The sequence below is a fragment of the Myxocyprinus asiaticus genome, chromosome 18, assembly GCF_019703515.2.
Source record: "Myxocyprinus asiaticus isolate MX2 ecotype Aquarium Trade chromosome 18, UBuf_Myxa_2, whole genome shotgun sequence".
Lineage (NCBI taxonomy): Eukaryota > Metazoa > Chordata > Actinopteri > Cypriniformes > Catostomidae > Myxocyprinus > Myxocyprinus asiaticus.
Genome location: NC_059361.1, coordinates 10219729 through 10245769, shown reverse-complemented (window position 1 = coordinate 10245769; position 26041 = coordinate 10219729). Strand labels below are relative to the sequence as shown.

General features: G+C 36.6%; 1 protein-coding gene across 1 annotated transcript; it reads left to right on the top strand.

Moving 5' to 3' along the window:
• Nucleotides 1-157: 157 nt before the first annotated feature.
• LOC127456478 (semaphorin-7A-like) lies at nucleotides 158-26041 on the top strand. Its single transcript, XM_051724995.1, has 14 exons — nucleotides 158-307; nucleotides 2645-2778; nucleotides 5576-5614; nucleotides 6559-6657; nucleotides 6738-6813; nucleotides 10864-10956; nucleotides 11342-11481; nucleotides 18602-18774; nucleotides 19051-19159; nucleotides 20538-20712; nucleotides 22039-22160; nucleotides 22278-22423; nucleotides 23587-23612; nucleotides 23841-26041. The coding sequence occupies exons 1-14, from the start codon at nucleotides 211-213 to the stop codon at nucleotides 24188-24190; spliced, it is 1779 nt and encodes a 592-aa protein (XP_051580955.1). The 5' UTR covers nucleotides 158-210; the 3' UTR covers nucleotides 24191-26041.

Below are 26041 nucleotides of genomic sequence, written 5' to 3'. Positions count from 1 at the left end.
AACATTTTATCTCAGTTATGTGTAAAGTTCGCAAACGTTATTAATCGGAACGTTCTGCAGAAAAGGCAGGATATAATTACAGTGATGTTTGTCATTTTTTACTCATCTGTGTAAAGAGATCACCTTAGCTCCGCCTCTCCAGAATCCAGTCTTAAACGTTTAGTGAGAAGTACAAGCATTAACGAGTTCTCTCTCTCTCTCATAAGTAAGATGGGCTTGACATGTTTGTGTGTACTGCTGATGTGGTTTTCATGTGTTTTGTCAGCAAGACTGCATTATGATGCTCGAGTGAAGCTGACAGACCAAGGTGAGCTGCTATTTTATCATTATATTTCATACGTGAAACAGTGCACTGCCTCATTCTGTAAAGAAGACACTAACCATCAATATTAGTTTATTTAGCCTATCCTTAATGTAATGTTAGAATGAAATAGATATTAGCCATCATTATGTTAAAAGAATAATGGGCAAAAGTGAGATTCAAGACAATTCACCAGACATTTGAAGAAGAAGAAGAAGAAGTAGAAAAAAAAGGGCTCTGTGAATAATCTAGAAAGTGTGTGTATACTGTATATACACAGCAAAAACTATTACTGGTGACTTCTGGCTTTATTATTTGTGTTATCACTGATGTATGTTTTTAGATTTATGACCAAATGTCAAAGGAAAACAGACTTAAAATATTCACAGGTTTCATGTGTCTTCATTCTCACATGTATTTTGACAGAACTCTAACTTATCACATGTCATTGGGAAGCTTATCTCTCTCACACAAAACATGTGTTTTGCATTTGGGTGTAACATTCAGTTGAAGTCAGAAGTTTACATACACCTTACCCAAATACATTTAAATTCAGTTTTTCACAATTCCTGACATTTAATCATAGAAAACATTCCCTGTCTTAGGTCAGTTAGGATCACTACTTTATTTTAAGAATGTGAAATGTCAGAATAATAGTAGAGAGAATTTTTATTTCAGCTTTTATTCCTTTTATCACATTCCCAGTGGGCCAGAAATTTACATACACTTTGTTAGTATTTGGTAGCATTGCCTTTAAATTGTTTAACTTGGGTAAAACATTTTGGGTAGCCATCCACAAGCTTCTCACAATAAGTTGCGGGAATTTTGGCCCATTCCTCCAGACAGAACTGGAGTAACCGAGTCAGGTTTGTAGGCCTCCTTGCTCGCACACACTTTTTCAGTTCTGCCCACAAGTCTTCTATCGGATTGTGGTCAGGGCTTTGTGATGGCCACTCCAGTACCTTGACTTTGTTGTCCTTAAACCATTTTGCCACAACTTTGGAGGTATGCTTGGGGTCATTGTCCATTTGGAAGGCCCATTTGTGACCGAGCTTTAACTTCCTGGCTGATGTCTTCGAGATGTTGCATCAATATATCCACACAATTTTTCTTCCGCATGATGCCATCTTTTTTGTGAAGTGCACCAGTCCCTCCTGCAGCAAAGCATCCCCACAACATGATGTTGCAACCCCCATGCTTCACGGTTGGGATGGTGTTCTTCGGCTTGCAAGCCTCACCGTTTTTCCTCCAAACATAATGATGGTCATTATGGCCAAACTATTAAATTTTTGTTTCACCAGACCATTTCTCCAAAATGGAAGATCTTTGTCCCTATGTGCACTTGCAAACTGTAGTCTGGCTTTTTTTATGGCCATTTTGGAGCAGTGGCTTCTTCCTTGTTGAGCAGCCTTTCAGGTTATGTCAATATAGGACTCGTTTTACTGTGGATATAGATACTTGTTTACCTGTTTCCTCCAGCATCTTCACAAGGTCCTTTGCTGTTGTTCTAGGATATGATTTGCACTTTTCACACCAAACTACATTCATCTCTAGGAGACAGAATGCATCTCCTTCCTGAGCAGCATGATGGCTGCGTGGTCCCATTGTGTTCATACTTGCATACTATTGTTTGTACAGATGAACGTGGTACCTTCAGGCATTTGGAAATTGCTCCCAAAGATGAACCAGACTTGTGGAGGTCCACAATTTTTTTTCTGAGGTCTTGACTGATTTCTTTTGATTTCCCCATGATATCAAGCAAAGAGGCACTGAGTTTGAAGGTAGGCCTTATAATACATCCACAGGTACACCTATAATTGACTCCAGTTAGCCAATTAGCCTATCAGAAGCTAATTGGCTAATTGCCTAAAGGCTTGAAATCTTTTTCTGGATTTCTTTGAAACAGCTTAAAGGCACAGTTAACTTAGTGTATATAAACTCCTGACTCACTGGAATTGTGATTAGTCAATTAAAAGTGAAACAATCTGTCTGTAAACAATTGTTAGAAAAATTACTTGTGTTATGCACAAAGTAGACGTACTAAACTACTTGCCAAAACTATAGTTTGCTAATATGAAATCTGTGGAGTGGTTAAAAAATGAGGTTTAATGACTTCAACCTAAGTGCATGTAAACTTCTGACTTCAACTGTATTATAGCATAATTAAATAGGATTTACTGTGAATTTGACACTGAACAAAACACTGCACTCAATTAAAAAAAATAGTATAGGTATATGAACATGTTGTACACTGTAGACCTTCAGTCTGCCTCTCTCGCTCTCTCTCTCTCTCTCTCTCTCTCTCTCTCTCTCTCTCTCTCTCTCTCTCTCTTTCTTTCTCAGGTATAATCTGGTTGAATTTTGAACACAATCATAGGAATATAGTTAAACTTGTCAGGAGCTCTGGATTTATTTGGGCTGGAGGTTCTGACATCCTGTATTCCATCAACACAGCACTAAACTCCAAACCCAAACAGGTACTTCATAATTTCAAGTATTCACTTCCACACATGGTTAGGGTAAGAGTTAGGTTAGGGGCTCCCTGTCCACCTTATTTTGCAACGCGGAAGTAAGCAGCGGCTGCATTTCCGGCGAATGTGAGAAAGTTCTGCTGGCATTGAACGCAGTGTAAACAACTAGAAGGTTATAATACCAGAGTTAGTGATCTGGGCTTCTAAACTATCACACAACCACAAGATGTACTGCAGAATTATAGTTGCCAATGTCGGATAATTTTCTAACGTCAGCATTTATAGTAAAAGAGTAAGTAAATCATTCACTTGTTGCTGTGTGTTGTTGTACTGAAGAGATGGTAATAAAATCTGCTTCTTTCTTTACCGAGATCGTGACGATGCAGTCTTTCTTGTCTCCATGAAAACCTCTGTTCATATGTACCTGCATAACCTCCAATGATGCATTTATTTGTTTCCAAAGGTGATGTTTCATAAGCCATGCTGAATGCGAGATATGCGTGTCTGTTTACTATGCACCGCTAAGAAATTGAGAATGCTCTCTGACAAGAACGGAGAGTAAAATGCATTTATTATTTTGTCAAGATGAAACAAAGTTGAAGCAGCATTTCCCCGGAATCTTTCTTCTCTCTGCTGGTTGTGTAAAGTTTGTGGAGGCATGTCAAGACGGCGAGGAGAACTGTCCTGTCAGCGCCTGATTTCGTTAATTCTGCCAGTGCAACAGTGTGTTATTAAACAATGGCAAAATGTGATAAACTATATGCGTTCAAAACCAACGAGTTTACAAAAATTGTAATTAATGATAATAATATGTCGACATTTATTGCCAGCCTGTAATATAAAGCAGCATAATGTAGTGTTTTTGTATAGCTAAAATAGCTGGAAGTGGCATATACCAGAAGTGGTCCACATTCAAGGTTGATAATAGCGCCCTAGTTTTGCTGAAAAATAAGGTGGCTAGGTGTGTTCGACTTCATGCAGCGCTGCGCAGACCGATCGGCACTGGACTTGAAGCAGTGCATGTTGGTTAGAAATTTTGTCTGACTTGAGACGGCACCACCGCCATTAAAATTATGCCATCAAAGTACCGGGAAAGCGATTCGAGGGAAACCAGCTGCTGCAGTTGCTCCAAAGCAGCTACACAAAATCTGAATGATGACACAGCTTATCCGGGATTGGCCAGATATCTCTGATGACAACAGTGACATGTGTTTCATGGGCTGCGTTCACAATTGCATACTTCTCTTACTTCTCTTAGTACTACTATGGCAATCTATAGTGGAAATAGAGTAGTGTAATAGTATGCCATTACCAAGGTGTTTATTCTACACCTTCACTAAACTCTCACAAATTCGTGTTCTTGTAACAGTACATCATGTTTATATCATGTTATATTATTTTTATCATAGTAGTATCATGTTTATATATTAAAAAAAAAGTACTGGTATTAATATATTATAGGCTTGTATCTGACTTTCTTCTTGTACACACAGCAGGCACTGTATTAAGCAGCACCTAACCCTTTCAAATGAACAGTGTTTCTGATTATTTTATGTAAAATTCAAGCATCATCTAAAATAAACTTCATCTGCAAAAGAGAAAACAAACATCACATGATCTGCTGTGACTGATGTAGGTTCAGCACTCGATGTGAAGCACAGAAGTGTCCGGCTTGATGGCTCTATTTTCAACTCCTGTTCCAAATGCAACAGGAAAATCTCACCGAGCGATAAATTCGAGATGCAGTTCACACTTATCTTATATCTTTGCGGGCGGTTTGAGGCTTCTGTCCCTGTTTGGAGCTCTGCTGCAGCTGTATATTGATAATATCATAATTTTACTTTGTCTGATATGAGAAAGATGATATTTAACCTTTTAAGGATTATGCATAAGTGCAAATATCTGCTCCAATGCAAAACAAATGATTTGATGTCTATGGTGTGAACACAACACTTTTTTTTACTAATAAAAAAGTTTACGGTTTTCGTAAGAAATATAATTAGCAAGTGCAAATATGTGAATTCTGTGAAGTTCTCGAACATTTACTATATTTAAATTTTATGCAATGTCATAATGCCCACCAGCAGCAGCAGCAGAATGTGGATGTCAGTGCTAAATATGGTTTTGTGTTTTCATTCACAGTTTGGTTATAAAGGAGAGTGAGAGCTGCATTTTTTAAAGGGGTCATGACGTGCCTGATTGTTTTAATATTTTACTTGAGGCTCACTTATAGTATTAGTAAAGTTTTTTGGGGGGGTTTTTGCGCACAAAACAGTCATATATTTGTAAAACATGATCATTTTCCACCCTCATTCTGACCCTCTGTAAGAAACGCTCGGTTTTGGTGATGAATCTCCTTTAAGATTTGACCGTAAAGGCCTACTCTTATGAGTAAGAGCCTGCTCGCTCCACTTCCCATCTTACTGCTACTGGGTGGGCAACGGAAGTGATAAGGTTGATGTGTTGTCGTTGATGTGTTGTTTTGGAGACACTCAGATGCAAATGTCTACCACAATATAGCATTAAAAATTTGGAGGAAGTAGAGAATGAGACGTTTCGGCAGCTTGGTTTCAACAACTGCTCTTTTTGCAGAAAGGAGGAAGTGTTGAGTTCTGAAACTTACAGTATGTTTTTTATTGTCTTTTGACCTCTTATATGTCAAAAGATCAAAGAAAACTTGACTCTTCATGTCATGACCCCTTTAACCAAAGTGACTCTTACATTTTCAGGACTATACATTTGCTTGTGTTTTTTTTTGTAATATGTCTGTTGTAATGTTTTGTCTGTTTGGATCTTTGTTTAGGTGAAATTGCCTGCTAAGAATGAATGTAAAGATAAATCAGTAAGTATCCATCAACTGTAAGTATGAACCTTTTAAGGCAAGTGCAAGAACTTTTTGATTTCAAGGTTCCCACGGTCATTGAAACCTGGAAATCAGAGAATTTGACCATTTTAAAGGCCTGGAAAAGTAATGGAAAGTATTTAGTCATGGAAAAGCCATTGAATAATTTTATTTTTTCTAGTTATGTTATTCTTTAAAATGTTTATCGGTTAGTAGATACTGTATGACTAGAAGCTCATGCAAGTAGATACTGCTAGGAGACATTTGTTTACAATATGTACAAAAGAAGCCCGCACACTGTTACTGTAAGCAAAAAAAGGAGGACATACACCACCAAATGCAAAATTGTTGTGAATTTATGGCAGAATGGCAAACGTTTCAGTCATAGATGACCTTCCTCAGTGCTTGATTACTATACCAAACCAAGGGGCCATATTAAGCCATAAGCCACATGTAAACCATACAACTCACATGGTCACAGAATCACATGAAAGAGTGTGACATCCAATCTACAACAATAAAAAGACAAGATTAACCTATGTACAAATATTGTTGCATAAAGACAATAGCATGTTGACAGGACATCATTAATACATGAAATACAAATTACACTAATTGTTCCTCAAACACTCTATGTCTAATAGATTAAAGAAAACAATATAGCTGAATTTATTCATTTAACTCTTTAGGTTGTACACAGTGCATACAATAAATCCATTTGGCTTCACATCTCCCCAGAAATCTCTGAAAAAGTCACAGAAATGTATTGGTGAAAATGTGTGGGGACCCTTTAAATCGCAGTAGCAAAAGATGAATCTATTCTGGAAACAGAGGGCTCTCATATGTTGTCTTTCGGAATAGCTTTTATTTTTTTTTTTTACATATTTAAGCTCATTTAAGCACATTTAAAATACCTGTCTAACTCTCAATGTGTTGAATTTCAGGACTGTACATACAACATCTCTCTGCTCAAAGAGGGTGCTAATGGAAGTACCCTTTTCCTCTGTAGAACAAATATGGGTTCTACAATGTGCTATCATATGGTATGTCCTGTTTTTACAGAAACTTTTTAATCTTATGTTCTTACTAAGTTTTAAGTTCTGAGTCATCTCTTCTGTTCCAGGCCTCAAACTATTCCCTGACTGACCCCTTTAAAATAGGATATGAACTAGATATTAATGAGCCATCATTATTCATTGGTATGTATTATGCACTGGCATTGAGTATGAGTATTGAGCATTGGGCGAGCATTTTTGTAAATGTATGTTTTTATACAGTACATTTGATTAAAGGTGAATTGTGTCATTGTGCAAGTATATATATATATATATATATATATATATATATATATATATATATATATATATATATATTTTTTTTTTTTTTTTTTTACATTTTCTTTTTTTTTTTTTTTTTTGGGGGGGGGATTTTTCCCCCTTTTCTCCCAATTTGGAATGCCCAATTCCCAATGCGCTCTTAGTCCTCGTGGTCGCATAGTGATTCTCCTCAGTCCGGGTGGCGGAGGACGAATCCCAGTTGCCTCCGCGTCTGAGACAGTCAACCCGCGCATCTTATCACGTGGCTTGTTGAGCGCGTTGCCACGGAGACATAGCGCGTGTGGAGGCTTCACGCCATCCACCGCGGCAACCACACTCAATTCACCATGCCCCCACCGAGAACAAACCACATTATAGCAACCACGAGGAGGTTATCCCATGTGACTCTACCCTCCCTAGCAACCAGGCCAATTTGGTTGCTTAGGAGACCTGGTTGGAGTCACTCAGCACGCCCTGGGATTCGAACTAGCAAACTCCAGGGGTGGTAGCCAGCGTATTTTACTACTGAGCTACCCAGGCCCCAACATTTTTTTACATTTTCTAAAGAAAATAAGAGTGCTGTTTGCCTTTACAAAACACACTGCCACAAAGCTAGGAAGTTGTTGATGATTGCTAGGGGCTGCTATGAGGTTGCTAGGGTGTTCTGGGTGGTTAAATGGGTTAAATGGGTGGTTAAATAGATTCCACACCCAAGTCTCTATGATATTCTGTGCTCTAGCTATGGCTCAGATCCCTACTTCAATGTAAGTCTATGGGAAGGTGAAAATCATAAATCTGATCTCAAAGTAATAGCACACCTGTCCTTAACATGCCACATGGTTTGAGTAGGGATGTGCACGAATGATCGATTAATCGAGTACTCGTTCAGCTTTAAATATATGACTAGTAAAAACACTACTTGAATATTGCAGTAACTGTATATTTTCTATTGTGCCTTTGCCTGCTATGGCCAACAATGAAACTGCTTTTCTCATCTAAACCTTTCTGATAGTTCACCCAAAAAGAAAATTCTGCCATTATTGCCATAAGTGATTGTATCGCTTCAGAATATTTGTAAAATATGTTTCTATGTGTGAGTGCAAACATATTTTTTCTTCCATTTTTTAATCTAGATCTTGTTGTTTATAAAAAGTACTAATTTTTTCACACGTAAACAGGTTCAAAAGTTGAAGGTTGAACTTGAATTCTAAATTTCAAGTAACTGATTACTAATTTTTATGTGTTAGAGTACTAGCTTACAAATTTACTCAAAATGCTCATCCCTAGGTTTGAGATATAATTTATATCCATCTCTAACTTGGAGAGTTCTTCCTTGCCATTGTTGCCTTTGGCTTACTGGGGGTTTGCAATGCTCTTTTCTTTGTAAAGCTGCTTTGAAACCATATACGGTATGTGAAAAGCTCTATAGAAATATATTGAATTTTATGAAGCGCTTCGCATTATGAAATAATGAAGTGTTTCCAGGCGATGATGACACACAGAGTGTCACGTTTGTCCTTGGAGATTGCCAACGTGTTGGCAGTTTGTTGTCACAACAGCAGAAACTAAAACCAGTAGTGCAGCCAACTTGCAGTTAATACATTTGCATGACATATAATAAAATGAGCTGTTCTGCTGTTGGCTGATGCAACATATATAACTGGTTGTTAATGATTAGCATCATGTCTTTGGTATCAGTATGATCCTAAAAGGGGAAAAAGAATACTTAATGGTTTTTACTGTGACCCCAAAATTCTTCATAAAGTATAAAAATATTTCAGACAGAAACATGTGAATTCTGGTTTATTTTAGTCCATCGGTTTCCTATTTTCACAGTAAGCTGACTGGTGTGAGATGATTAATAGGTAATAAATGAAGAACTAAACCATGTGTGCTGTTGTCTAGAATGTTTCTCCATATATAGATCTGTAGAGGCTAGTGCTAACCTATGGTTAAAGACTTCCTGCAGATCCTTTGGTTAGCTGAATGTTGATACTTGTCCAACAAATGACTTATCGATTAGTAATCAGTGAAATTGAGTAGTCGGTTTATCTACATTTTTTTCTTTTGCGTTTATTTTAGTTTATAACATGGCTCCTAGGAAAACTTGATTCTAAATGGTTAATTGTGGTAGTTTCACGTCTCTTGAATAACTCCACATTCTTATTTTTAATAATAAAACTAGAACTCATAGCAGGATAATGCACATTCAGACAGACTGGCTGACTATACATTATTTCTTACTTCATGTTTCAAAAACATCATAGTCTATTCTGGCTGACTGTCTGCACACTAAAACCCTCTCCGGAGATGTCATGGAAAATAAACTGCTGCATGTATGAATTTCAGCAAAGTAGAAAACAACCTCAAAGGATCTCAGTACAATGCAACATTCGCAAGATTACAAAGGCCTGAGGCCCAAACGTGACTGCTGTATGCATTTTCCATTTGCTATTTGATTTGTAACTAGTAGCACCTAATAAACATGAAAAGTAAATAAAATATAATAAAATAAAATTCTAGAGCAAATCGTTTTCCTAAAAATTGATGGCAACATATGTGGACAGCGGGACTAAGTTGAATAATACCAAGCTATACAAAGTCATATCTTTATATTCAAATTGTTATTCATGTTTTTGAGATGTTACAGACAATACATCAGACATTTGCATAACTAATTCTGATTCAAAGTAATGGCCAGCCAATCACTGCCAGCCATGTTAAAATAAAACTATACTTTATAAATTCTGAACCTAATTTTTTTACCACTCTCCCATTTATGCCAAACATATTGAGTAGTTCAAACATCATCTGAAGCCTGCTATATGTCTGCATTGGTCACAGAAGTATTTGAAATGCACCTTATATTCATCCTTACTCAGTTTCCTCTGAAAGGAAAATTTTTCAGCTTTTGGATGAACCCATTTATTTTCAGTGTGATAATGCAGAGTAAATATAGGATTTCTAAGGAAAAGATGCGCTAAAGTACACATTAGTGTACATTATGTTTATCAGCGTAGCATTTCGCGATAAATCGCTAACATTTTTGAAATGGCAAACTGGATGAAACTAGAGACTCTAATCTTTTGACTCAAGCAGGTTTCTGTGTAAAAACGTGATTAGGTTTCTTACCAGATGTAGTTTTGTTGGCGTTTCTCCCAAAGACAAAATCCGCTGTGGTCGGCACCATGTTGTCTGATCACATGACACCGTGCATCGAAAGTTTAACCCTTTACTTATAGCACAGTCTCCTGAACAGAGATCAGTAGGTTTAAATGAATTTAAATTATGCGATGTATATAGCAAAGCCAAAATACAATGTCCACGCATGTGTACATGGGGACGCACTTTGTTAAAGTGCTGCTGCTACAGTCATTAAAACCGTATTTTTGTAACAAATTCACAATCAACAATAACTTTACTAGTCAATTTTAAAAAAAGTGTAGTTTTGTACAACCCTATTAGCTGAACACAATGCACGTTGCTATGTGGTTGCTAGGGTGTTCTGGGTGGTTGCTAGGTGGTCGCTTACTGGGCCAAGTAAAAAAAAAAGTCCATCCCTAAACCTCTATGATATTCTGCTCTGTAGATATGGCTCGGCTCCCTTCTTTAATGTAAGTCTATGGGATGTTTTTACCCGTTTTATTGTCTGCCATGTGAAAATCGTAAGGATGGTCTCTTAGAAAAGTACTAGCACGCCTCTCCTCAACAAGCCGCTTGATTTGATGTGTTATTCATGTCCATAACACAAACGGTGCAGAGTTTACTTACCCTCACTTACCCTAACAATGAGCAGAGAATAGTGATGCTTGCCAGAGCAAATTTCACTAAAACCATATATTAATACATTCATAATATATAATCACAAATTAATATTATTTCAGTTTGTTACATGCTAAATATGACATCCTGTATTTTTATTTGTCCTGTCAGATAATATGCTGTACTTTACCAAGTCTGACATGGGATTGTACAGGATTAACAGCATGAATACACAGGCTATCTGGCCTCAGTCAACCCAAACAGGTGAGAAATTAAACAATGCTATACAATACTATATTATAGAACTGCATGATTGTGGCAGCTGTAATTGTAATCTTGATTATTTATTTGATTAATTGTGCAGCCCTACTTTACCATACATAATACTACTGACTACTACTGACTGACTATCTAAATGGTTTCATAGCCACAAGGAGTTACACTGTCCTAACAAGATGCACTATGACACGCTATAAAAGGCATCTTTTCCATTATAATCAGATTTTTTGTCCTAACCAGCCCCGACGGTGACAAGTGATCACTTGGTTTCTATTTCTGCGTTTGCTTCTAGTTGGGACACAGTGTCACTCTTTCACTGAAATGAGTTCAGGTTACTAAAAACTGCATTTATTTTCTCTGTGATATATAGAGCTGAAGTTTGTGAAGTTGATCGCTGGTACAGGCCGTAACCAGGACAAAGTTTATTCATTCTTCACAGAAAAACACAAAAGTGCCAGTAAAGATTTAGGATCCAACCTGTGGATTCCTCAAGTGTCTCAGAGCTGCATGGTGAGTGGAAATATCCCAGTGTTTAACATGAAGTGATACAGTTCCTGTTTTGATAAACTAAGCTTGTGTTTGGTTGCAGCCCAAATCAGCTGTTTATATCCATAAAAAACAAAAACAGTAAATGAGAGATGTAACAAGTCAACATGTTAATGTTCTGGTTATTGTTTTCGAGTCCCGATATTATGGTCCTGATCTTATAACATCAGTCGAGTGTTTGAGTCAGGGACTAAAAACGGTTCAAGGAACAAAAATGAAAACCGCTTTCTCTCTCTCCGGACGGACGCTTGAAGACATTTCTGGAGGTATAAAGTACATTTCTTAGTTGTTTCCACGTCTTCACTGAATTATTGTTAGATATGATGCATTAATACAGATTTGATGCTGCCGGGTTTTGACTGAGAAGGAGATCTGTATTTAAAATTATACTTGACTGTTAATTAACTGTATGCTTGTTATGATTTCTATGCCGATAAATCCACCACATAAGGGAAAAAAAATGATCTCTTATTTTTGCCAATTTTGGTGAGGCAAGTGGCTTATTTTGGGCTTGTTTTTCCAGACTTTTTTGATTGTTTCTCTTGCGAGATCTGGCAACAGTGCAATTGATATTTCACCCACCCCTTAGCGCAGAGTATTGTCATTTTTTTAAAAGAACATTATTAACCGTTCTTTTATTCTGTTCTAACCGGTAACCTTTTGGAAAGGAGTCTGCGGAACTTCTCAACCAGAATTAAAAAATACAGTTTTTGCTCAGAACGAGCTGAACCTGGTTTGAGTCTCATTTCTTTAATACAGCTGAATCTTTAGAGGTTGAAATTCTATCTATCTATCTATCTATCTATCTATCTACAGATTTCTGCATTATTGTTCATAAAATGTGATCTGATCTTCATCAAAGTCACAAGTATAGACAAACACAATGTTATTAAGCTAATAAAACACAAACAATTATAATCTTTCATGTTTTTATTGAACACATCCTATTAAACATTCACAGTGCGTTGGATTTAATAACTGGTCGATCCTCCTTTGTCAGAAATAACCTCAACCAAGCATTTCTGGTAATTACGGATTAGACCTGCACAATGTTCAGAAGGAATTTTCAACCATTTTTCCTTACAGAACTGCTTATTCTTAGAATGTCTGGTGTGAACGGCTCTCTTGAGATCATTCCTTAGCATCTCTATTGGGTTAAGGTCTGGGCTCTGACTGGGCCACTCCAAAAGGTGGATTTTCTTTTTTTTTTAATCCATTCTGTAGTAGATTTACTTCGATGTTTAGGGTCATTGTCCTGCTGCATCACCCAACTTCTACTGATATTATCCTATAGGATATCTTGATAAACTTGGGAATTAAATTTTCCCTCCACAATGGAATGCGGTTCAGGCCCAGAAGCAGAAAAGCAGCCCCAAATCATGATGCTCCCACCACCGTTGGGATGATGTTTTCATGTTAGTATGTGGTGCCCTTTTTATGCCATACGTAGTGCTATATTTTCTTCCGAAACAATTCAACCTTAGTTTCATCAGTCAACAAAATTTTTTCCCAATAGCGTTGCAGAGTGCGGTGAAGGTGGTCTTTCGCAAACATCAGGTGCACAGCAATGCTTTTTTTGGAAAGAAGCGGCTTCCTTTGTGGTGTCCTGCCACAAAGTTATCTTTGAGCTATCTTTGAGATAACTTTGAGATAACCCTTTCCAGCTATATGCAAAGCAACAATTCTTGATCGTAGGTCTTCTGAGATCTCTTTTTTGCGAGGCATGGTCCACATCAGCAGATGCTTCTTGTGAATTGAAAACTTAAAATGTTTGAGTTGTATTTTATAAGTCAAAGTAGCTCGGTAACACTTTCTGTGAGGCCCATATTTGTAATGCATAGTAAAGGCATTATAAATGCAGTTTACTGCATTCATAATGTCTCATAGTACACATTATAATAAGTTATAGCATCTCATAAATAATTATAACTACAGTTATAATAAATTTTAAGACTTCCCCTATTCATAGTTATACTTTAGAGTATAATGCATTATAACACATGCAACATCCAATTTTAATGCAGCAGAAACTAATAAAGTTTACCGTATAAGTGCTGTTATTATCATGGCAGATTCTCCAAAACAGCCATCTAAGTGTAGTCGAGTCAAAAACTTCTAGGAGGCGCAAAGTTTCTGATTCCAAAAATAGACTTTTATTACAGAGTAACAAAGCCGAGGTGCTCCATGGAGCATCTGATGTTACATTTTAGAACACGCCTTTGTTAAACAGTTTCTGTTCTCTTTGAGGATGGCCTCTTCGTCCAGAAATTAACCCATGATATCATCCAATAATATCATCCAATAAAATCTTATGCCTCGATACGTCATCACTCCTTCTAACAGGACATCCTGGCTTAACTTACTTCAGTGGTGGCAAAAGCATAACTATTTTATTTTATATGCATAAAAAACAATGTAATCACTTCATATGGTTACATATTTAATATTAACTAACAATCATGAATTTCTGTATTAATTAGATTAGTATATTAAATTATTTCTCTTATTTCAGTTTATTGGTCACACACACAACACATCCCTGTGAGATGGGGAAGTGTGTGTGTGCTGCCACAGGTGGTGTTCTTTTTTTATTCTTGAGACTTCCTCTTGACATATTCACCCCAATACTCCCTATTTCTTTTGACACATACATCCCAATTCATCCCAATACTCCCTATTTCTTTTGACACATACATCCCAATTCATCCCAATACTCCCAATTCCACATACTGTCTGCATCAAATCATGCATTGTCAGATTCTGTTCTGTTAAAAGCATTAACTCATTATTCCTTGACATGGACAAATCATCCATTGTCTAACTCTGTTCTATTAAAAGCATTCACAGAAAGGGCCTTTAAAAGGAGACACAGAGAGAGAGACTGTAATTCTCCCTAGAGAAGCCAAACTGCATTTTCCATTGATTTGCACTTTGATTATTAAACTGAGTAAATGATAATTAAATCAATAAATGAATGATTAAATATGTAACATATTGAATAACATTCATAATGCAGTTCATCATAGTACGTTGATTACACATTGTCATTTTTAGATCATTGCATATTGCATGCATGTTAATGCAATCATCAAAACAGACTAACTGAATGATTAAATGAAAAAATACTATATTATGAAAAAGCAGCATAGTGTAACCCATATTATAAGTGGTTATTGCCTGCTTTAATTTACAAAAGCAATATCTTCTTATAAACAGTCATAACATAAACTTGTAAAATACAATTCATTACAAGTCAAACATATACAGTGGAAGAAATTTATAAAGTAAGTCAACAAATAAGATGCACAAACATTAAAGGTGTCATACATTGCATTTTTTATTTTATTTTATAATGTTCACTGAGGTCTACTTATAATGTTTGTAAGATTTTTTTTCATCAAAAATAGTGATAATTTAGAAATAATTGTCCATTTTCTATCCTGTTTTTGGCCCTTTGAACAAAAAACTCCATTTTCAGGTCATGTCCCCTTTAAACTTCAATGTAAACCCCCACTGCTATGATTGGGTAACATCTTTGCATATGAAATAAGTGTCAACGCCCCCACCTGTACGCGTGTGGAATTGTTTTGAAAATCTTCTGCAGTATAGCTGCTAAAGAAAATGTACATTGTTTTAAAGGAATTTTAGATATTTATATTGGAAAACAAGCCAAAACAAATCAAAAATGTATTTTGTTGCAGTGTTTAATGGGGTGAAGACTACCTCTCTTACCGTTCTGTGCACTTCCATCCATCTTTAACTCAACAAAAAAAACAAACTCTTTCTTACTAGTAAAGCTGTATATTGCCAATTCACAGTGACACATATATTATGATTCAGTAAGTCGCGAGCCATCACGTAGTAATCTAGCTGCATTGAGCGCGCACATTCGAGGGGCTTTGTAAACTTTGCAGGCATCTTGAACATCTTGTTACTCCAATAATACCTGTGTTTCTCCCTGCCGTGCTGTCTCTTGTTTCATCACTGCTCTAACCGCGAACCTGTGGGCGGGCCAAAGAGGCGATGATGAAGAAGTAGGCATTGACCTGTTATGTAGAGGCAGACTTGTGCTGATGTATTCATCTCTATTACGTAATAGAAACAAGGAAGTAGAAAACGAGTTGTTTAGGAATATTGGTTTCAATAAAGCCTTTTTTTGGACTAACGAATACGTTTTGAGTTCTGAAACTTACAGTATGTTTTTATATTATATGACCTCTTATATGTCAAAAGATCAAGGGAAATTTGATTTCTCAGTGCATGACACCTTTAATTAATTGGATGCCAGGTTTGCCAACTCCTGACTCTAATTAGGTTTAGTTGATGTCATTAGGGGTTCACATACTTTTTCCAAACTACACTCTGAATGTTTGAGTAATGTATTTAATATGTGATAAGATTGTGTTTGTTCATTTTTCTAACGTCGATGAAGGTCAAACTTGATTTTATGTCAAATGTATACATAAAATGCAGGTAATTCCAAAGGTTTCACATAATTTTTATTGCCACTGTATCTATCTATAAATAATTTTTTGTCATGCCAGCATGCCTTTTCTAGGTTTGAATTCCAGCACTTGTGGTTGACCAATATGGATAGGCCTATATTGAATCAGGACCAGTGGCGATATCTGAAGATCAGGGTGGCCGATTGCCCATACAATTGCGATATAGGAATACAATTTAATGACAAGAAATGAGAAATTGATTAAATTAAATCAACTCAATATTTACCCACAATAAAACAGCAAAATAGAAGTGATCCATTGACAAGGCTGCCAGTAGAAACTGACACAAGTCTTAGTTTTTGTTTCTGTAAATTGGCCAAGTGGACACAGTTATCTGCTTAACCTTAGTCTCAAAAAGGCCAAATATCTGAACTGCGCTAAATCCAGTCTCATGCACCCATCCTTTACACGTCAGTCTCTGAACAGAATAAGTATGCAAGTGTTTACTTCCTCTGCACCCTTTCACCCTTTTAAATGTGCTACATTTTATTTTAGCACATTTTAAATTCTAAGGTAATATGCTTGACAAACGCCAGCACCTGCACATGTTTAATGAAGATACAATTCTCAGTAACTCAGATCCACATTTAGGCTGAAGGCCAAATGTCTTCTATTAGAACCCCAGGTGCTGATATTGCATGTCAAACATATTTACACTGAATTGCTACCTAACAGTTTAGTAAGTTATTAGTCATGTAGCAGACGGTTTTTATCCAAAGCAAATTACATTTCACTTATTACATTTAAACGATTACAGTCTCCCTGGAGGGACCCGGGGCCCTATTTTAAGTGCGCAAGTGCTAAGCGCAATGCCTTAACTCAAAAGTGCAAAGTCAATGGGCATGACCATGAAGTGTTGGTATTTTTGTGTAAGCGTGCACTAAGTCTAGGCGCAAGTGGGTTTGGTGAAATCGCGTGCACATGGTGCTGATCTGGTCAATGGAGGTTCTTCTCCGGCATGTCTCCATCCTATACAGTCCATTCCCTGTCAAGCACCAGCGATAAAAACAATATAGTACATTCATAAGAAGTTGGTAGTGTAAATGGACTTTATCCAATGAATTGGAGGAACAAAAATATGGATTTACATTATTTTGTGCGTCCTTGTTAAATGGGACATGTTCCTTTTATACTCATGGAAAATGTGGTTCAGGATATGGATGTGGGCTCCATTAAATTACAGAGAATGTAAGTATTATTAATCATTTTCATCTACTGATACACAAATCATGGCTAGTATTAACAGTGATTGTATCAGCACGCACTTCACTTCTACCGGTCGACATTGATTTTGAAACATTTAATTCATTTACTGAAACACGAAAAAATTAAACCAAAAATATTTCTCAATTCAAATTACACTTCAAACAAAACGAAAATATAATCAGAATAATGAAGTGTAAAAAAAAAACCATACCAAATCCAAACATTTTACTTTCTCCTTCCACCGGCCCCTTTTGCAGTGACTTAAACTTAACAATAAAAATAATAATAATAATTAAAAAATAAACCATGACCTCCAGAAAATGTAACACAAATCTCTCTCTCTCTTCTCTCTTTTTTTTTTTTAACAAACGTCTTCAACAGCAATCATCAAGGACATGTTCTGTATGTTCAGAATTTGGACTAACTTTATTACCATCAAACTGCAAATCCAGGAACTGAATTTGGACTTTGTGCTTGAAGAGGTGGTATTGAAACATCTTAGCGCAACAACCAAATTCTTAAGAAAACAGTGACTTGCATTTTGCGGCACTTCATTTACATACAGTACACCCACAGTTTGCATGCCTGAACCCACAGTAGCACAAACACTCCCACCCACACCTATTGCACTTTGCGCTGGCACGGAAATTGCACTTAGAATTAGCGTTCTCACGAAAACTGGATAAGATGTTGCTCACGAAAATAGAGCCCCCGGGCTGTCTCGATCAAAGGTACAGTAGCTTTTGGATTACCTTGTGTGGGATAAAAAACTAAAACCTTTTGGTTACCAGCCCAGATCTTGTGCCACCTGACTATGGCTTTGTCGTTGTTAGTGCCATGCTCTTCTAGTTGAGCTACAGGAACATAAATTTGATAAAAACACAAAATTCGATTAAAAAAGTTCACGTTACATTTATTAACGAATACAAAGGCTAGAGAACTTATCACCCCTGTTTTACAAGAGCTATTTTGGTTACAATGCTTAGGATCAGTTTAAAAAGTTCTTATGTCCTGCTTCAAAGTTTGCCTTACAGACTGTCTCTGTATGTACTTATTCAAATGACCAAAGATCGGCAAATATTTACATTTCTAAAAGTACCACATGTGAAATGCAGAATAATACGAATACATAGTGAATCTGTTCCACAGTTATAATAATGTATCTGTTCCAAAACATTTGAAAACATAGTATTATATAATATCACCTTATTGCCAGCAATGTGTTAGAGAACATAAAAACATGTGTATGAATGTCCAGCTCCTTGATGCACTGTATAAATATCACATAATACAGTATTATAAATTATAATGGTTAATGTGTATTCTTTGTCTCCTTTATTCAAAATGATAAAATACATCCTAATGTCTTTCAGAATGACAAAGGTGGACCTAAAGATGAGCTTCAGTCCAGCTGGACATCGATGATTTATGCCCGTTTGTTCTGTGGAGACAAGGAGAGAGGATATCACTTCACTCAGCTGATAGACGTCGACACAGTAGAAAAAGACAATGACATGAAAATTTATGGCTTGTTCAGAAACTATTGGTAAGACAAAAACCAGGCTTCATCTTATGCGTTGCAAAGAATTTTTAATTTAAGATGGTTGTTGTGTGTAACTATAGTCTTTGGAGTCACAACAGTATAAAATGGTAAAGGAATAGTTCACCCAGAAAATTCTGTTATCATTAACTCGTATCATTCCCAGCCTGTATGATTAGACAGACACTGTGTAATAAAAAGAAAAGGTGCAGCTCTGGTGTTTGTACAGTACGTGTGTGTGCTTGCATGTGATGGCCTGAACTATTTGTTTCTATCTTCCAGGAACATGAGTGCAGTGTGTGTTTATAACATGACTGAAATCAGCAATGTCTTCAATAGCTTTGTATTCAAGTCCAGCACTAAACATCTTGTGAATCACCAGCCTGGAATGGTGAGATTTCTCCTGTCACTCAACAGTAGAGCAGGTTAAAACTGTTAGTTAAGCCTGTCAGGTGCTGCAGTAATGTTAAAAGTCAAAAAAATCTGTCATTATTTACTCACCCTTATGTTGTTCTACACCCATATGACTTTTCTTCTTCCGTGAAACACAAAAGGAGAAATTTAAGGTGAATGGTGACTCTGAGCTGTCAAGCTCCAAAATAGACAAAAAACACCATAAAACCACCGTAAAATAGTTAAACTGACATTCCAAGCCTTCTGAAGCCATATGATAACTTTGTGTGAAGAACTGAAATTTAAGTTTGGTACACTCTGTAGTCCAGTGCTCAAATTAAATATGACAGCTATGATGCAGGTTGGATATCAATAACATCGAACCTCATTGTTTCTTGCTTGTCTCATGACCAAACGTTATGACGTCAAACCTTTGTCGTAGTCACGATATTTGATTTGGGTGCTAGAAACGGGGGTTGATCAATTATTATGTATTTTGTTTGCATAGTAGGTATGTGTTGAAAAGTTTATAGGTCATCACAAAAATCTATTTTGCTGTGGAGATTTTAAATAGGAGTTTTACTTGCAGGGTTTCCATCCAGGTATTTTTATGCACATTTTGGGAAATCGCATAAAAACTGCTGGATGGAAACACCGAATAAAATCTCCAAAATGTGCATTAAAAATGTACATGCTCGACTGAGGTTGATGAATTTTAATTTGATAAGAAAAAATGCGCATAAACTATGATGGAAACACATTTACCAAATTTTCTCCTTTTGAATTTATTAGGAATACAAGATGCGCATCATAAAAGTCATGCGACTGAATAATTCATTTATAACTGGACTAACCAGAGGACCAATCATTGCATCAGAAATGTTGCTCTGGTCATCTTGGAAAGCCTGCAAAGAGTTTGCAGATCAAAATAAGTCAAATACAAACTGTGGCGAAGAGCAAGTTTATTGACACTTTTGAAAAACATATTATAGATTTGCACGGTAAAGTCACAAGGATGGAGGAACGCACACACATAGTGCTCCCAGAACTGTGTGACGCACTGTCGCTCATAGACGTGAGACACAGTTCTTTACAGTGTTTTTTCTGCATGCTCTAGACCGCGAGTATTTTATTAATAAAAGAGTCACAGTGGCTACAATTTATCTGGAAGTGAAGATTTTGTTCTTTTGAACACATGGGATGGAAACGTGGCTTTAATCGCACATTTTTTTGCAATATTATGGTTCTTTGCATCAATTAAATTTGCAACTTGGATGGAAACATAGCTACTGTTGTGCTCCATAGGCCAACATTGAAAACTGTTCTTTTCTCCTCTTGAAAACCTCCTCTTTTCCAACTCCTCGTCTTTCTTGTAGTGTGTTTCAGACAGTACTCGTCTGAGCAGTGACACGTTGAAGTTTATGAAAGACCGTCCAGAGATGGAGAATTGGGTAATGCCAGAGAACGGCCCCCTGTTGTTTCTACACCGTCACTACACTCACATTCAGGTGGACAGATTACCCAGCCATACAGTGCTGTTTCTGGCTCTAGGTACGTGCATCGCTAGATTTGGGAAATGTAAGGAATTTAATGATTCAACTGATTATTTTAGTACTTTGGATTAAAAGTCCCCTGCCTGCCCAAAAATCCCAATAATTGGTCCATACTGTATACTAAACAAAACTACTACACTACAACTTATTTTAATATGATTTAAAGTACCATTTGTTTCAACACAACTCTCTTCTGAATGTGTATTTTTAACTGTTGTCATATGATCAACCTGCCAGTAATTATACTGATTTAAGTCTCACAAGCTTTAAGTGAATACAGCGCAACAGAGTAACAATTCACGCTTCATTTTGAGTTGGACATTATGAAAATAATGACTTGCAGTTCAGTGAGTAAGTCAACAACCGCTCATAGTGATTCAGAGAGTAAGACAGATTCAAACCTATAACAATCACGAATCAGTGTTGATTCCTAAGTCTTTAAGGAATTTAATCAAAGAGAATCGTTTCATAATAGTTACCACACTGGCCTCACTGTATGTTTTTGTTAAATGCCTTATTCAGAACTGGTTCTAGATTCCTAATACAATCGGTCACTATGATGGAACAGAACTTAATTGCGTAAAGTTTTACAATGTTTGATTGCATACTGGTTGAGAAATTAGACAGGAATGCAACCATGAGCTGCTCTGAAAGGCATGATATAGTGTTGGTTAATGCTGTTTGTTAAGTTAAAGTTGAGGCAGGATGTCCTCATATGTCTCAATTTATTACTTGTAGTTACGAGCAGCAACCAACTAGCCAGTGAGTTGACAGTCACTGGTATGAACTGAAAATGTGGCATTTCGTAGAAGGATCTAACAGCTATATATGGTCACTCTAACCCTAGCGTAGTGCTTATCTGTTGTTTTTGTTGCAGTTATAGATTCTGTTCCGTGTGAACGCTTGCATTATCTTTTTGTTTTGTTTTGTTGATATTCCACATTTTTTGGTTCACGAAATAGAACGCGCATGCAATTACTGGAAAAATGTATGGAATAATGAGTCCTTATCATTTGCATGTTAGTCAGATGACACAGAATGCTTACTAAGAGAGATAAAGTATATCAAAGTATCAAACTGATTTGACAAGTCAAAATGCATCAGAAAATGCAGTAGCTCTGTTCCAAACCCTATTGACCTAAATGATTAACTGAAAGTATTAATGGTGAAATAGAAACAGATCATCCCGTATTTGTGTGTGCAGTGTGGAAACTCTCAAGGGGTTGTTTTGGAACCAGTCTAGTGTGTCATAAACAGATTATGCATTTTTAAAATGCATCCTGTAGTGATTCTAAAATTGAGCATTTTTTTTTTTTTCTCACAGAAAGTGGAGGGGTCCATAAAGTCTTAGAAGAGCGTGTTCAAAATGGCGTCTTTGTCATTGCGGAGTTTCAGCCGTTTCCGCAAGGAACGCACATTACCAGTATGCTGTTGGACAGGTCGCCGGTATGACCAGTATATTTAAAAATATTTATGTTTACAAGCTTTTATATTGTTTATTAAAGTTTTATAACCGTTACTGATGTACTAAGAACCATTTTGTGTTGTGTCTTTATTTTTTAGAAGCATCTGTATGTTAGTTCTGGTAATGAGTTGGTACAGATCGACCTGCAGAGGTGTGAAGTGTATGGAAATGATTGTAACGCATGTGTTCTATCCAGAGACCCCTACTGCATTTGGAACGGTTTGCAGTGCGCCCCTGCAAAAGAGTAAGACCACATTTTGCAATGACACATATCTGCTTCCTTCCTGTTCACACATTTTCAGCACAACACATAAATGAAAACCAAAGACCCTATTAGCTGTTAATAAAGCTCATCGTAGTGATGTTTGCAAAGTCAAGCATTAATATCACTATTGCTCATACTGTTAGTGATTTGAACAAACCTTTAATCCTACATACAGTATTAAACTATAAAAAGTATTAAATCATGTTACTTTTTTGAGTGATCTTTTCTAAGCCCCCTAACCCCAAGTATGAGTAATAGTAATAGTGATTGCCCAACTAACAAAAAAAGGTCCTCAGAACGTCTCCTAAATGACCTTTACGAACATCCCACGAATGTCAATGTGTAGGGTCCTCTTGCCGTCCTCCGGATGTTCAAGGGGACATTCACAGGACATCCATTCAGGACGTTTAGGGGACGTTCACAGGACGTCCATTCAAGACATTTAGGGGATGTTCACAGAGGCCATTTAGGGGACATTCTGAGGACTTTTTTGTTAGCTGTGTTAGTTAAATTTTTCCTTTGTCTGAGTTGCAAGGTGTCAGGTCTGATGATAAAAGGGAACACATGGGCGAATGGATTTTGCAAGTGTTGTTATGGAAATGTCAGATGAGGGACGATATAGGGACGGTCGCAAACTCTGGCCCGGACAAAAATTGGACTTGTAGCGAACGTTCAGAATGTCCTTGGATGTCCGCCAGCGAACGTTACAAAACGAACCAAATGCGGACCTAAGTGGACGTTCGCAACGTCCGGGGGACGTCCCCTGTTTGCTGGGTGACAGCAAACACCACTACTTGCATTATGGATTGTGGTAATCAAACAACTGAATGATGCTACATCATATTAAAACCTCCTGAAAGCCACAGAAAACCTTCATAGAAAAAAAAAAGAAAAAAAAAAAACCCTGCTGTGACACCTCAGCCACAAGAATAACTCATTTTAGCAACATTTGCACACAATTTGTATTACCTGAATATTAACCCCCACACACTCTGCCGGAATGTGTCCAACAAACACTGATGAGTCAACAATCATATGAATAATTTTGATACACTTCTGATCAAAAATTTATTTTTACAATAAATAAATTCATTTTAGTAGATCGCAGGTCTCATCTCAGTAACCTGTCCTCTTTTTCACAGAAACTCCATCCAGGATCACCCTTATTGTAAGTTAAGATTTTGTATGTTTCTACTGTTGAATGTTTGATAAATGAATAAATGTACATTTGAATGTAAATGTAACTGAAATTGCGAAAGCATTGATATTTGCAATTTTTGCTTTCAAGCTCAATCCAGTTTGGGCTGCTATCAGTAGCAACTGATGGAGTTTCTGTATTACACAAGGATGAGCCATGTTTTAGAACAGAGTGAAATAGTTTTAATCTGTTCCTCAGGTATGCCTGAAGTCGCTAAAACAAAAACTGAATTAAGTGCCACAGCATCAGTGCAAACCATCCCAGAATCCGCTAGAACCTTCCTGCTCTGCCAGATAATATCCTATCATGCCACATACTACTGGTACCATGGCAACACACGTGAGGAGTGTGTTCACACTGATGCCGGCTGTTTGTATCTCATCGAGAGTATGAATGCAACTCATGATGGTTTATACAGATGTGAGTCTTCAGAAGGGGATTATAAGAGAACTGTTATTCAATATGAGCTCCGTATGAGTGGATCGCAAGTGCTCAGTGTCACACCAATAGTGTTGTTACTTCTAACAATGTCTCACCTGCTGTTATAGACCTTTAACAGTATTACCTGACCCTGATATCACTGTCCAGCTCCTGTTTGTTTAATAGTATTAATTTTATATGATTATTATTTACATTATTTATAGAAATAATTAACGGTAAAATCTGCTGCTTTGTTGAAGCAAAAGGTTCAACCTTTGTTGCTGTTTACAATGCATTTCAGTTCTGTAGTGTTGTATTTATGAGTGAAAATTTTTCCGTTGGGAGTTGTTTGGATGGTGTAAAGTGGTCTCTATATGACAGGTGGTTGAAAAATAAGAGTGCTTGGTGACGTCAGCTGAAAAGGACATTTTTGATTAAATATATATATTTTTTAATTTGATAAAATATACACAAAATATACAAAAGGTTCACAATAAGACCAGGAATATGTATTAAGAAAGTAAATAGGGTCTTTTCATAATAACTATGAAGAACGGAATTAGTCTTGGTTGTCTGAAACTGAATGAATAATCTGTCAACAGTGGATTGGAGATGATGGGCTGGTATCGCACTGGCTTCAAAATACTCCAAATACAGTATATGAAATGTGAAATATATGGGAGAAAAATACTTCTCATAAAAGCCCATTTAGTCAGTCATAAGAGTATAAAAATCCATGAGTATCATGCTGTCTGTGGGTGAACATCATGCTCTGATGTTTGTCATGCTTATTGGAACATTCATGTGATTTCAGAGGAAGTGGGAAGATTTTTTTTTTTTAGTTGTTGTAAATTTGTTGTTATGATCATCAATGTTTGTTATTTTCATTTAACTCATGTAGTGTATTTTATTTGAGTTTTTAATTTTTCTTGGCTTAGACGCAAGTTATTCACTCAGGCCTAGTGTGGAGGTGGCGATCTCTAAAAACAAAACACAACTCAAATGAAAATTGACATTTAAGGTGTTGTAGGCCAACAACACCCACTAAAGAGCACAAAAGAGGCCCCAAAACTAATAAGAAAACACACCAAACCCACAAAGACATAGGAAATAAAAAAGGAGAAAAACTACTTTCCACAGAGAGGTAAAAAAATAGACAGATTTTAGACAATCTTTACAAAGATAGCCACAGCTGTGTTCTTGCCACCTCAGCTTCCACACTGGTCTGAAACAGGAGTATTTAAACATGGTCTCATACACAAGTGCAGCTAGAAACAATGAGTACTCGGGTGTTCTGATTGGTGTAGAAGAAATAGGAGAAGACTTGTCAGAGTGTGATCAAGTTTCTGATCACAAAACTTTAATTAATTAAATAAATGCAATGACATTCAAACATTTAAGTGTCCAAATACTCCTTAAGGGCCACAGATTTACTCATTAGCAGTTTATTTGTGTGTGTTGAACTGGTTGTTCAATACATATTGTTCACAATCTCAAACATATTTAACCTATGACAGTGTTCGCTTAAGTGTGTGATGCAAGTCATTTATGTTCCGTAAAAGGAAGATTGTGAGTGTCAAGAAAATATGTAATTGTGCAATAAGGAAGTGATGGAGCTTGTCTAAAGACTGTGACTAAATTAGCAAGATTTATTTTTCTATTTCCTGTTTTATATTTATAGCATGTGAACTTTAATGATTTTTGTAATTGTGAAATGTTATGGTCATTGGAATATTGGAAATGAGAAGTACAAATGTAAATGTTACTCTCTGGGAGAACAGACAAAATGAGGAAGTGAGGGGCGTATACAACCACGCAACCATTTCACACCCCAATGGAGTGGAAATGAACCCATAACTGTGAACCACATGCCTGATCTTTACATGAATTTAGTGAATGATTAGTAATTTATTCCATCAGGAGTTTGTGTGTGTGTGTAAAGCGTATGTATGATTCATTAAAGATTTTATAGTAATGAT